The sequence below is a fragment of the Pseudoliparis swirei genome, chromosome 24 (genome assembly GCF_029220125.1).
Source record: "Pseudoliparis swirei isolate HS2019 ecotype Mariana Trench chromosome 24, NWPU_hadal_v1, whole genome shotgun sequence".
NCBI classification, from domain to species: Eukaryota; Metazoa; Chordata; class Actinopteri; order Perciformes; family Liparidae; genus Pseudoliparis; species Pseudoliparis swirei.
In genome coordinates, this window is record NC_079411.1 from 5,098,108 (window position 1) to 5,112,201 (window position 14,094).

General features: G+C 46.0%; 1 protein-coding gene across 1 annotated transcript; it reads left to right on the forward strand.

The window, feature by feature from the left end:
* The first annotated feature begins 375 nt into the window (after positions 1-375).
* On the forward strand, positions 376-13,673 carry LOC130190359 (axin-1-like). Its single transcript, XM_056409723.1, has 13 exons — positions 376-493; positions 1,453-2,149; positions 3,774-3,967; positions 4,165-4,320; positions 5,683-5,817; positions 5,931-6,027; positions 6,365-6,502; positions 7,521-7,890; positions 8,596-8,773; positions 9,428-9,604; positions 9,706-10,005; positions 10,094-10,243; positions 10,383-13,673. The coding sequence occupies exons 2-13, from the start codon at positions 1,523-1,525 to the stop codon at positions 10,507-10,509; spliced, it is 2,649 nt and encodes an 882-aa protein (XP_056265698.1). The 5' UTR covers positions 376-493; positions 1,453-1,522; the 3' UTR covers positions 10,510-13,673.
* Positions 13,674-14,094: the final 421 nt, after the last annotated feature.

Sequence of the window (14,094 nt, forward strand, 5' to 3'; positions counted from 1 at the left end):
AATTATCTTCTCATTAACATTAAAATGCTGCCTACATGTTAATAAATCAGTAATACTATAATATATGATACGTCACACTGACAAAGGACATTTAGCCTGCATAGTGAGCACTTATACCTGCAGTACTTTTCCTAAAGTTGAATACTGGATTATTGATGATAATGGAGTCCTTGTGCATTATGGGTTGTATGAGTAATTTTTACTTCAGTCAATAATGGAAACACTGAACCAGGGCCACGTGTGTCTCTTCTATCCGATGTAGTTTTACGAACGCGCTGCGCGCCGCACGTCGTCGGCGCGCGCACGCACGTATTCGCTCGCGCTGTATTATTGCTCAGAAACCAGCCACCATGGGGAGTTAAGGGGGCAGTCGACGGGTCATTTTCGTTAATATTTAATACCGGAAAGCTTTCCATATGCGGCGTTTCGGGGCACACAGTTCGCGCCACTATCTCCAATGCATCGGATTACGGGGATCGGGCTCACAGAGACGGTAGGACGGACACTTGGTGTGGAAAACACGGGACGTTAACGCAACTAGCTTTTTAGCTCGCGAGCTAAAACCCCCCCCGAAAAACGAGCTAGCGCACCGAGCCAGCAGAGTGGAAAACGTGCCCTCGCATTCTTGTTTTGTTTGATCTCACATCGGCCGATTCGGTCGGCGTTAATCAGTCGGTAAAGTTGCCGTAGCTTCCCCGTGAGTTTGCCCCGGCGCGAGGACACTCGCGAACTACGTGTTCTCGGCCGAGAGTGTGTGTTTTTTCGCACGCAGGCCCGTCTTGTGTGGTTGTGGAGTTTGTTTCTGTAACGTTACCCATCCCCCACCGTCTTTTGCAGGCCAAGATGAATGAGATTCCCACTTCAAAGCACTGGCATTGGTGGTGGCATTGCTGCAAGGCTGGCTAGCTGGTCTTAGCTTGTTCACATGAGTTGGTTATTCGGGGGTTGAGGAGGGGAATGAAAGAGTCCAGCTACACTTTTTGTTTTGACAACTGTGAGCGCGAGCGTTTAAAGCTAACGGTGGAACTGAGGGGAAACAACTTAATGGTGAACTTCAGCTTGGACATTTACGCACAGAGCGTTACTTTGTGTGTGTTTGTGTGTGTGTCCTGGTAGCTTACGGTATAAATACCATTTACACCAACATTACATTTCTTATTGGCATTCCACAACATCTTAATTTTTTTTAATTAATGATTTGCTTCTCCTTATTCTCACCCAAACTTGCTTACACCCTGCTCAGTTCTATTTATATGTGTCTGTTCTGGTCACCATCTAATTGTGTTGCTTGATGATACTGCTGTGTGTGTGTGTGTGTGTGTGTGTGTGTTTGGTCTGAAGGGGTTCAGAGATGAGTCAGTCCCCTTTTTATATCAACATATCTGAGTCATAATGTGTATTTCGTCGGTGTCGTATCCCCGCCTAACTGCTTCTTCTCGTCTCCTTTTGTAGGGTGAATTGTTTGCCAACAAAATCATTGCTAGAGGGGAACGTCTGACCTCTCCCTTGTGCAATCAGAGACATGAGTGTTGTCAGAGAATTACATGGAATTGGGTACAGGGGCGGCGGCGGCGGTGGTGTTGTGGTCTCTCTGAGCGGCCCTTCCCACTTTACCGAGGATGCTCCGCGACCCCCGGTTCCTGGTGAGGAGGGATCTGATTTGGACTACCAAGTCCAGTCAGCCAACACCCGTCCGAACACCCTTTCCCAAACACTTGGCTATCCTCCGTCATCCTCGTCTTCTAAAATGGGGGATCTATCGAGCTACACGCCCTCGTCGTCGTCCGCGACCCCGCGTCGCCCGGATCTGGACTTGGGTTACGAACCCGAGGGATCGGCCTCGCCAACTCCACCGTACCTGAAGTGGGCCGAGTCGCTTCACTCTCTCCTGGACGACCAGGAGGGCATCCAGCTCTTCCGGAACTTCCTCTGCCAGGAAGGGTGCGCGGACCTTCTCGATTTCTGGTTCGCCTGCTCGGGGTTCAGGAAGACGAGCAAGGACAAGAGGGCAAAGCTGGCCAAGGCCATCTACAGGAAGTACATTGTGGACGGAAGTGGGATCGTCTCCAGGCAGATCAAAGCGGCCACCAAGAGCTTCATCAGAGACTGTGTTGGAAAGCCGCATCCAGACCCTGCCATGTTTGAACAGGTAACCAAAACACTGTTTGTAAATGTTCCTATTAACAGCAATGCATGTTGGATTACACAGGCAGGCTGGAAGTGTTCCGGATTTCTCACAGGCTGTGAAATTGCCATTGATTGATTGGTTGTTTATGACCGATGCAAAACAGCATTTCTGTGCCGGGTGGCAGGATACAGCGAGATATTATATGGCGCCCCAAAAAGAACCACATGTGATCTGTGGGCAGCGCTGTCTGCATACTGGTGCTCAGAACCGTATCTTTTTTTTCTCCCCCCCCCTCACAACTTTTCTCACATCTCCCCAGCACACAGTTGGGGGCGCCAAGTGTTTCTGACCCATGTCCATGAAGCCACGGGTTCCTTCCTGCAGTGTAAATCCAATAATAGTACCAGAGTAAAAGGTCCCCGGTTTCCCGAATATGTTTTGTGGCCGCAGTGAAGTTTAAATCGTATTTTGAAAGCACGTTACAAGGAAGGTTTGCATCTTCAGTCGCGCGGTTGTCTCTGCCAAAGCGCAGATGTCCGTGTTAACTTGTGTTTTTAGCTTTTAGTAGGTAAACCACATCGAAAGACCAAATTTAAGCTTAGGTTTAGTTTCAAGTTAGTTTCTCGCTCCCCCGCCCACCTGTGCCCTCTTTTGCCTCTTGATCTCTTTTAGGCTTTCTGTCTTTCTCTCTTTTTGTCTCCCGAATGTGTTTCCAGACGGGACCGCTGTCTAGCTTTTCAATTTAGCTTGTGTATTTTTTTTTGAAGATTCCGGGAGTCAGTTAAAGTGTGAATAAATACAACATCCGTCCCGAATTAAATTGTGTACATGTCCAGAGCGACTATTGCAGAGATTGGCCTTCGTGCGGGCATCACGCATCTTTCTGTGTCTGTTTGGTTTTAATGTAACCAGCTAGCTGTGTACATAAATATGGGTTTACTCTGTCATTATGTTGTTTCGGAGCGGGTATTTGGTTGCTCTAATCCCAATATAGTAATCCTCGTAAAGTGTGTTCACATTTGTTTCTAAAAGCTTCGCTGTGTCGGACCTGTGTTTAGCCTACATCAAGAGCAAAGTTAGTCAGGCCTATAGTGGGCTTAAAATTAGTGATACGACATTGTGTAGAATGAAGGTAACTTCTTTAGGTTTCATTTGGTTTTGTACAGATATGTGACCACGAGGCCTGGGTCAAATTATACCTGCAATATATCCTCTTTTTTAATTCACTGCGCGTACTTGGATTGACTGCAACGTGTGATTGGCCGCAGCTTCAACCCATACAGCCAGGCCTGTCTGCACACGGCTCTGCACCCGGAGATGTCTCGAGTCGTGGGGCTGGCAGCTACCGGTGCTAACAACGTGAACGTCGCTAACAACGGCAACGTTGCTCTCAGGGGGCGGGACCAGAGGGGTTAGGGGGGAGAACGTCCCGCCATCGTGCCTTGGAGGATGGAGGTCGTTGATCGCTGAATGAGCTCAACGGACTCGTCAGTGGGACACGCGCATCTCCCATTTCCATGATGGGCATCGAATGAAGTGTGATGTTAAGGGTACCGGCATCCTAATAATAATAATTTAGATTTTTATAGCGGATTTGATTTTCTGCTATCCAGCCCGATTTGACCGCTGCGTTTATCTGTTCCAGGCCCAGACAGAGATCCAGGGTGTGATGGAGGAGAACACCTACCCGTTGTTTCTGAAGTCGGATCTGTACCTGGAGTACACGCGTACGGGAGGAGAGAGCCCCAAGCCTAACCCCAGTGATCAGAGCCCCTCGTCGGGGCTGGCGAAGCCTCTGCCTGGGTACTTGCCCACGCTCGCTGAGGATGAGGAGTGGCGGTGAGCCGACGCGGAAGTAATGTCGTGTATTGCACAGGAGTCAATGTCTGTCGCCTGAAATAATTCCACACTAAATTCCACGGACTCTTTCGAGTTGCTCGGCGAAGCACGAACGAAACTTCGGAACGTTCTCACAACGTGTGAAGAAGAAGAAGAAGAAGACGACGTGCTTCTGATCTAATTTCATCTGATTGTAGGTGTGGAGGAAGTGTGAGGGAGGGGGAGGAAGAGAAGGACGGCGACGAGGAGTGTGGAGACACACAAGCTGACAGGCTGACTCAGAGCCTGTTGATGCTGTCGGCACCGCATAGAACCTCGACCAACAGGAGGAGGCCGGACAGCAGAGAGTACAGGTGTGTGTGTGTGTGTGTGTGTGTGTCAAAGTTCATCAGGAAGACTGTGGCGTCTGAGTATTATTTCCCCTCCCGATGTGTGATATTGAAATATTTGTAAATGTTATTTAGCCAGCGTTGACGATGATAACATTAAGTTCTTCTTGTTCCACCGTGTACTGGACACACAGTTTACCCATTTAACTTTTATTGTGATTTTTTTATATATGCAACATTCTTAAAACCATTTTTTTCCGACACGTAATATGGAAACGGAACAAACATTTAAAAGTACATTCCATCACAGGAAAGTGGTGTTGATTCTTTACTTAAAGGGAACCGCTCGCCAACTTTTTATGTTGATTTCCAATCGGTGTCGATGGCATGAATGTACTTGTCTGAAGCAATGAATTCCCCCGGGTGTCCAGAGAAGGATTGCGGTGGTTCTTCCTGCATTCAGCGCCATCATTTGACCTGACGCTGAACTAGTTAGATGCAAGGAAGAACTATAGGCTGCTATTTCAGCTTTGACTCCCAGTCTCCATCTCTGAGAAGCCCGGGGCCGTTCTCTAGATCCCGTTTTAGAATCGGAGCTTCCTCGCACTCGTCGCTTTGATCCCAAATAATCTACGCTTCATTTAAATGGTTCAGGGTATACTGCCGCGGTAATGCCGCGGAGAACTCTGCTTTCTCGGTTAATATAGCGCACGCATTGCTTCAGTTGACGACGTTTTCCTTCAACACTGATTGGACATTTGCATACAAAAAGGGTTGGCAACCTATTTTGACTGATTTCTGTATATAATTTAATTATTTTCAGTTACGTTCTTTAAATTGTGTTCAAATAAGTTTGAGTTGGAACACAAGAAGTGAGACGTATCCCATAAAAAAAGGATTAGCACTTCAGTGGCACGTGAATGGCACTTACTTATTACTCATGTTATTACTCATGTTATTACTTATGGTATTCCTCATGTTATTACTTATGTTATTACTCATGTTATTACTGATGGTATTCCTTATGGTATTACTCATGTTATTACTCATGTTATTACTTATGGTATTACTCATGTTATTACTTATGTTATTACTTATGGTATTACTTATGTTATTTTTGTAGTTTGGCTTTCTTGAAGAGATGCAACTTTCTTGATTCTTGTGTTTCTGAGTTCATACTCGTGGTTGAATGAAATTATTGTAACTCGCTTTGGATAAAAGCGTTGGCTAAATGACATGTGATGTATCCTGGTCGTGGACATTGTGTTTAATGTCCCGGAAGCAAACCCTCTTGAGAGTTCCTGCATGCCGACTGTTCTTTGCATGCGTGCGCGTCCACATTTGAATGTGAGCTCTCCTCATTACGATCTCCACGCTCATCCTCAGGCCCTGTAGGGAGCCGGTGAATCCGCACTACGCAAACATGGGCTACGCTTGCGCTCCAGCAACCAGCGCCAACGACAGCGAGCAGCAGAGCATGTCGAGCGACGCCGACACGCTGTCGCTGCCCGACAGCAGCGTGTAAGTACATGCGGGCGCGCCCCCGCCGCTGTTTCCGACAACGCGGGTTTCCACGACGAATTGGCTGTTCGGGTCTGTGTTTTAATCGTGTTTATCTGTGTGTGTGTGTGCAGAGATGGTGTTCCTCCATACAGCTATCGGAAGCAGCATCGCAAAGAGATGCATGAAAGTGCCAAAGTCAATGGACGCGTGCCCCTACCTCATATACCTGTGAGTTACAGACACTCGTAATCTGTATTCATGGAGCGTAACGGGAGCTCGAACCCCGGTGACCTAATTCAGATATCAGCGAGACCGTGTTTACCGATGTGGCAGTCAGGCTGCGAATTAATTCTTTAGCAGACAACACACAGCGGAGGGTATGTGTGTTTATATGGATGTTGATGAGAGAAACGAACGGTTGTGAGCTTACGGCGGTTTTTTTAAAACAGTTTTTCCTGCCTACGTTTGTTCATACTTCACACGACGATTTACTAAAACGGCATCTACATTTCGTGCGTGGCTGTGTTCGGCTGCGTCTAATTTCGTTGTGTTTGTCTACACACAGCGCACGTACCGCATGCCAAAGGACATCCACATAGAGCCGGAGAGGTTTGCAGCCGAGCTCATCAGCAGGCTGGAGACGGTCCTCCGAGAGCGAGAGGCTCAGGAAAGACTCGAGGAGAGGCTGAAGAGAGTCAGACTGGTGAGTGTGTGTGTGTGTGTTCCTCGTGATGGGATGCAACTCACCGAGTTGAGCTATAATTCATCCCACTTATTTACACAATGGTGAGGTTGTTGTTTTCTCGGTTGTACTTGAGTGTTGAGTGAAAAAAACTTTTTTTATTTTTTTTATGAGAAACTCCAGCTGGTGCAAATCGTCTCACAGGAGAGAGCTCGTTATTTCAGAACTTAACGATGGCCAGGATGCACACTTTTCACATCTAGATCATGAAGACTGGTGTATGGAAAAAGCAGGAATCACAAGCACGTGATAACAAATGTTAAAAAAAAGTTTACTTTCTCCTCAAAGTTCAATATCAGCCAGAAACTTTATTACAGTAAACAATTTGATTTGATATTTTTGAGCAGGCAGTTACTACGTTTACGTGCACTGTTCCACTATTTAAAAAGTGTGCAGAACAGTGACAATGAAGGTACAATAAAGGAGCAAAACGACTGCAGTTGGAACAGGAGTGAAATTTACATTAATTTGAATATGCATGGCTGCATTTAAATGTGGATATTGGGTAAATATTCATTTTCATTATCCATGTAAACCGCTTTAGCGATGTTGTCGTTTTCCGAATAACGGCAAATATTCAGTGCATGTAATCTAGTCAATGTGAATGAAAAAATATATGAATTTAATCTAAACAAGCCGTATGCACTGAGACCGAGAGCTTAACGGGCTCACGGTGTCAGTAATCAGCTTTAGGTGCAACAGTCTTTGCAAGTAGCCTAAGAAACTCAAAGAAAATGTGAATTTCAGTTGAAATATCATTTAGTTTAATTACTTGCACCTTTCAATGAGATTTAACAGGCTGTTAAATTGTTTACTTCTATTTTTAATAAGAAATTACTAAATAATTGTTGCATTATTTGTCTGAAATGTACCTGAACATAATCAGTCCTCAGTCTTTGTGTGAGCATACTACTTTATACAATGTGTATGTCCAGTTATCGACATAAAGATGAACACATTTGCCGCCTCCCGCCAACAGGAAGAAGAAGGGGACGATGCTGACGTCTCCGTGACGACCTCCGTGTCCTCTCACAGCGTCCCGCTCGCCTTACCCTCGTCGTTTCCGCCTCTCTACGGCGCCCGCTACTCGGAGACCACCGCTAACACGGCGGTCGCCACTTACGGCGGCATGGTTGCCATGGAGGATTCCCAAGACGACGACCCGGAGTCCATCCTGGATGAGCACGTGCAGCGCGTGATGAAAACGCCGGGCTGCCAGTCGCCGGGGGCGACCAACAGCACCGTAGGAGGAGGGGGTCGACACAGTCCTCCCAAAGCATCGCGGTCACCCGACGGGGGGATCTGCCCTCCAGGGAGGGGTCACAGTCTGCCTCCTGCGGGGGTCAAAGGTGAGATTTCTGTTCTCAGCATGGATGCTGAACTCCCGATTAGACATGTTCTTGTTCTTGCCGATAGTGTTATTCATCAAGCTCGATTTGCTATGCCTTTTTTTTTTAAAAGCCCTCCCGTTGGCACTTAGTCCCAAGCCCATTGGTTCCAACTGAAGACGTACATTTTATCAGACCAGTCACTGATAACATTTTTAGTTTTTTCAAAAGCTAAATTATTTCCGTAAACATCTGGGTGCTGTTTTTTTCTTTATTTCAGTAAATTAATCTGGAGTTCCATAACCCAGGATGTCCGATCTGTCCAAATGTAACTTTGAGGACATTTTTTTTTAAGTAAAAAAAAAAGAAGTTGTAAGTAGTAACTCGTTGCATATGTTGTGTGTTTTACTTAAGCAAGTATGTGGTTGAGTGAGCGGGAATGTTTGACTGGGTATATGAAGTGAGTAATAATGTTACAGCTGTGTTTAAAGCTACAACCATTACCTAGTGAGGCACAGCCAGGTAGTCTGGCTCATCAGGTGTAGAACCATATGCAATAACACCATCAAAATTGAGTTGGGATTTTTATAGTTTGTGCTTGACTGCGCTTCATATTACAGATGCATTTTTCCCATGCCGATGCAGACATCCGGCGCGTTTAGGCGTGCGACGTATTAAAAGAGAGTCTCGCATGTTACCAATAACTGGCTGTCACGTCCGTCTCAGGTATGCACCACCACAAGCAGCCGTACCACCACAGAGGACGAGAAGGGCAGGAGGAGGCGGGCTCTAGGTCTCAGGCCAACCTCATGTGGAACGGAGACCCGGCCGGCCAGTACGCAGGGAGGAGCCGTAACTACGCCGACGGGGCCGGAGCCAGCACGCTCGAGGGCATGGGCTACAGGTGAGTCCGACGTGCCGCCGTTTGTTCGGCGTTCCAGCAAACTGCTATTAGATATATATATATATATATACACTACCGTTCAAAAGTTTGGGGTCATCCAGACAATTTCGTGTCTTCCATGAAAACTCTCTTTTATTTATCAAATGAATTGAACATTTCATAGAACATATAGTCAAGACATTGACAAGGTTAGAAATAATGATTAATATTTGAAGTATTAATTTTGTTCTTCAAACTTCAAGCTCAAAGGAAGGCCAGTTGTATAGCTTATATCACCAGCATAACTGTTTTCAGCTGTGCTAACATAATTGCACAAGGGTTTTCTAATCAGATATTAGTCTTTTAAGGCGATTATCAAACACAATGTACCATTAGAACACTGGAGTGATAGTTGATGGAAATGGGCCTCTATACACCTATGGAGATATTTCATTAGAAACCAGACGTTTCCAACTAGAATAGTCATTTACCACATTAACAATGTATAGTGTGTATTTTTGATTAATGTTATCTTTATTGAAAAAACAGTGCTTTTCTTTGAAAAATAAAGACATTTCTAAGTGACCCCAAACTTTTGAACGGTAGTGTATATAACTTCTATTATTTATGACTCCGATGACCTCAACTGTACGTGTCCCCCTGTTCGCTCTGCAGTAGTAAAGGCAGCACGCTCTCCCGGCGAGGCAGCAAGAAGACGCCGGAGCCGTCGGGCAAAGGGGACGAGAGTGGGCGTGGCATGGAGGGCCAGGTACCGCTGGAGGACCTGGAGAGAAACCAGAAGATCCTGCAGTGGATGATGGAAGGAGACCGACAAAGGAAGACCTCACATGGGTGAGTCATATGTGTGCGCGTCGCATCATCTCCATCATCTTCTGTCTGTATTCGTCGTCCTTTGACATTCGTCCCGCCTCCTCCCCTCACTGCGTGTCCAGCGGCAGCACCAGCAGCTCGAGGAGGACGGGGCCCAGCAGCGAGTCGCCGCACCCGACGTCGGTGGAGCGCCCGGGAGCCGTGCACCCGTGGGTGTCCGCCCAGCTGCGCAACAACCCCGTCTCGCTGTCCCCCGCCATCCCCGGCTCGACGGCCGCCCAGGTCCAGCCCTCGCACCCTTTCATCCAGGACCCGGCGATGCCCCCCAACCCGGCGCCCAACCCCCTCACCCAGCTGGAGGAGGCGAGGAGGAGACTGGAGGAGGAGAGGAGGAGGAACGCACTACAGCAGGCCAAGCAGAGGTGGGCATCGAGACGTTTGTATCCGCCTTGCCCCCGGCGGCTCTTTTCACCCGAGTGTTTTGACACGTGGCTCTCGCTCCCCCTTCAGGCATAAGTCTGGTAAGCGCCAAGTGTGTGAGAACATGACGGTCGCCTACTACTTTTGTGGAGAGCCAATCCCGTACCGGACATCCGTCAAAGGCCGCGTGGTGACTTTGGGCCAGTTCAAGGAGCTGCTTACCAAAAAGGGCCATTACAGGTGAGAACATGCATGTGGTTTATATTGCATTGTGGGAATGTCCCAATTCTTGGAGGACATTTTTGTCGTCTTTTTTTTTTTTTTTTTTTTTTTTGTCTTTGCAAATAATCCAGCATATCTGCTTTGTGTGCGCGCGCAGGTTCTACTTCAAGAAAGTGAGCGACGAGTTTGACTGCGGCGTGGTGTTCGAGGAGGTGCGCGACGATGACGCCATCCTGCCCATCTTCGAGGAGAAGATCATCGGGAAGGTGGAGAAGGTTGACTGAAACTTGGGAACCCGGAAGATGACACAGAATTTGGGAAGAAGAAGAAAAAAAGATCATTTGGAAGAAGGAAAGAAAATTGTGGGGGGGGGGAGAGGAGCTAAAAAGAGAACGTTGGGGTTGTGATGGATGGAGGGGGGGGGGGGAATGAAATGAAAGAAAGTAGGAAGATGGAAGGAGCCATGTGTGAAGCCGGAGTGTAAAGGAGGTGCTTATTTCCATGGACTAACCGGACGTCGGCGTCACGCCTGGATCGGAATCCCTCGTGAGGCGTAGAAGCTCGGCCATGAGAAATACGGAAAAGGAAATAAGGAAAGGAGCATAAATTATTTCACCCGCCTTGTCTCCACTGGGGATATTTGAGGAACGCTGATATAAAAAAAAAAGAAATCTGATGTCTGACCAGTCTTCCGCTTCCACTGCGATGGGTGGAAGAAGGGGGGGGGGGGGGTGAGGAGACTGCTGGAAGGAGAGGATAAAGTCGTCTTCCGCTTCCGCCCCGGAGGAGTCTGTCCTCCGCAGACCATTACGATGCTGCTACATTACCACGGAAACTATTCAATCGGTGCTTCGGGACGGTTGGAGGAAGCGGCCTCGCTGCCTTTTTTCCCCCGCCGTCTCTGTTCCTCATCAGCTGGTGACAAGGGGGGAGGAGACGTAGGATTTCGGGGAGTGGAACTTTTAGCCCGCTTCTCCTCTCGTTTGACTTCAATCGCCTCAAAACGGAAAACGTTCTCGCCCCCTTGATTCCTCGATGTCGTGATCTCTCACATCCACATGTTCAGACGACAGTTCTCGACATAACTTGTTTACCAAAGCTACATATTTTTGATAAGACAAGTGTCCTAGCTACTTGTTTCATTTTATTTGAATTGTGTATGTACAAGGCAGGTACTATTACTTATTAATGCAGCCGTATTTCGTTATATCTCAACTTTAATGTTGTATTATTGTGTATGTTTTGAAGCTAGTGCATTAGTGATTTCAGGGCAGCCATTCTGTTTGTTTTTCCATCTCTATAATACATCCCTGCACCTCACTTTCTGTCCCGTTAACCTGAGTGCGTCGTTCGGTTTTCCTCCGCGATGCATTTTTATTATTTTTTTATTCTGGTCTTCTCTTTTCTTTTTTTTCACCCGCACAAATTGTCATGAAAAAGAGCAGCGCACACTTGACGTGTGCCACCTTCGACCACAGTATCCGTTGTGGTTTTTTTCTGGTGTTTTCGTTTTGTTTTTTTCGAACAGGTCACACTGTCGCCTCATCTCCGTCGTGTTTTTCCTGCCACACTGTGTATTTAACTCCGTACTCAGTCGAGCTGCCTGCCTGCCCGGCCAGCGCCGTTACGATCTAGAATGCTTATTCTGAAGCGTGTCGGCGAGAGTCGGAAAAAAAGCCGGCGTCGTGTCTGCCTGAACTCAGCCAAAGAGCACGCCGTGCGTCGCGTATGCCTTCATGCGTGTTTCTGTCTGTGCGCTCCAAGTCCACGAGCATCAAATGTATTATTATTATATTATTTTTTTAAATCGTGAGCAGATGGGGAATCTTCCCCGTTCTTGCAGATTTCCCAACGTCACGCATTGTCGCTCGACGCCGAGTTCAACATCTGCGTCTCGTCTTAAAAAAAAAAAGAACAGTTTGACAGCTGAGGAATTATTTGTTCTTTTTCTTGCCGAGAGTTATGTGAGAAAATGAATCGCCACTTTTCATTTAGAGCGACGGGCTGCAGTCGGTTAGCACAGCTGAGCATAAAGGCTGCGATGGGGGATTAAAGGGCAAATAGCTAGTTTGGCTTTTGTACGGACTTTTCGAATAAGAGTTGCAAGAATTGATTATTTTCATTACTGATTAATCTACAAATCAATTTAGGATTGACTATTTGTCGAGAAAATGTCTTCGTCACAATCATTTCTTTTTGTGTGCGGCCAACAGTTCAAAACATACATTTTAAGCGGTTTTATAACAAGCAAATCTTGTTATGCCAATGTTTTGACCAATTCTCAAACTGAACGTGACATGTGAACCTGTCGAGCCTTAAAGATGCTCGTAGGCTCCGGTCTTTATGCTAAGCTAACCCTAGCCGCCTGACGCTCGGCAAAAAAATAAAGAAGAGATGAGCGTATTCCCCCCCCCCCTCTCCCGAATGTCAAACTATTCCTTCAAACCTCTCGCGTCGGCACAGAACTGCAGTCGAGAACGTCGCGAAGCACCCCGCAGAGAGTGCACTTATCACACACCAGCTATGTAAGCTGAATGTAATTTGACTTTTTTTTTTTTTTTTACTTGTATCTCCTCAAAGGAAAAGCCCCTTCTTTGGTCCTGTAATCATGTCCAGTCCTCAGTATTGATCTCTGACTGTCGGCCTGACTGCGTGTTTTGTGTTATCGATGATGGTAGTTCATTGAATGTGTTCATCAGACAAAGAGACCCGACTCTAGTCCTGCAGGAAAGTCAAATACAATTTGTCCCGGGTTTCGGCCCGGTGAGGGAAACGTAGGATCGAGAAGAAAAAAACCCTATTTGTCCTCACTTCAAACCCATTATGCCTTCAATATGAAATTTAAAATTTAGATATGTATTTGTTTATATAAAAAAAAAAGTGTAATTTTAATAATCACCAAGCATGTTCTTTATAAGGAATGTTTTCCTGATGAGTTGAATTATCTATTTTTGTTTTATCGTTTATGTGCGAACTGCGACGCCCCCCTCTGCTATATTTTAACCGTTGTGTTGGAACGCCCAGAGACGGTTGAATGACGACATTTGTTAAGGAGTTGTTTCTTGTGATTATGATTCGATGGACAAAACGGAAAAACAACGGCGTCCGTCGCGTTGTCCGTTTGTGTGAAACACAGTGCCTTTATCATGTTATCTTTCGAAAAAATATCTTTATTGAACCAATCCATGCTTTTATTGTTAAGTTTTTATTTCCAGTCAGTCCCGTTGTATTATTAGCTGCGGTCACGCTTTGCCCACTTCTTGTTTTCCGATAGATCCGCTGCTGTAAATATGTACATTATCATTTCATATATGTCTTCAGACCCGCACCACATGTCCATGGTGTTTCTGTTTTTGGAAGGTAAACGCCAAGATGTCACTGTGCTGGTTCCACTTGTACATTTCTTTTAAAAAAGGTACTTCATAATAAAGATGTTAAATAAATCATTCATCTCCTCTTTTCTTTTATCCGTGTTAACTTCATTTCCTTCGTTCGCATACTTTACTTAAGAAGTATAAGATGTGCCTAAATTAAGACGGTGGCATTTTAAACGCTCTTATTTTTTGACTAGTTTTCATTGTCAGAGAAGCGCAGGTGTTACTAATGACGTTAACGATTGCTAATGAGCCAACGTGCACAACACCAGGACCCTGAAACAGGAATCAGCAAAATGGACGTCAGCCATAATTAGTTTAATTATTTACAGCTGTTAGTTTCTTGTGACATGTCAAAAATGTCTTCAATTGAGAGAAACACTTTTTTACTTCTATAAATACTAAAGAACTGAAGTACAGTTCTGAGGTCCTTGCACAGAAGTATTTCTATGCTGCTACATTCTACTTCACTACAACACAGATACATGTTAATTT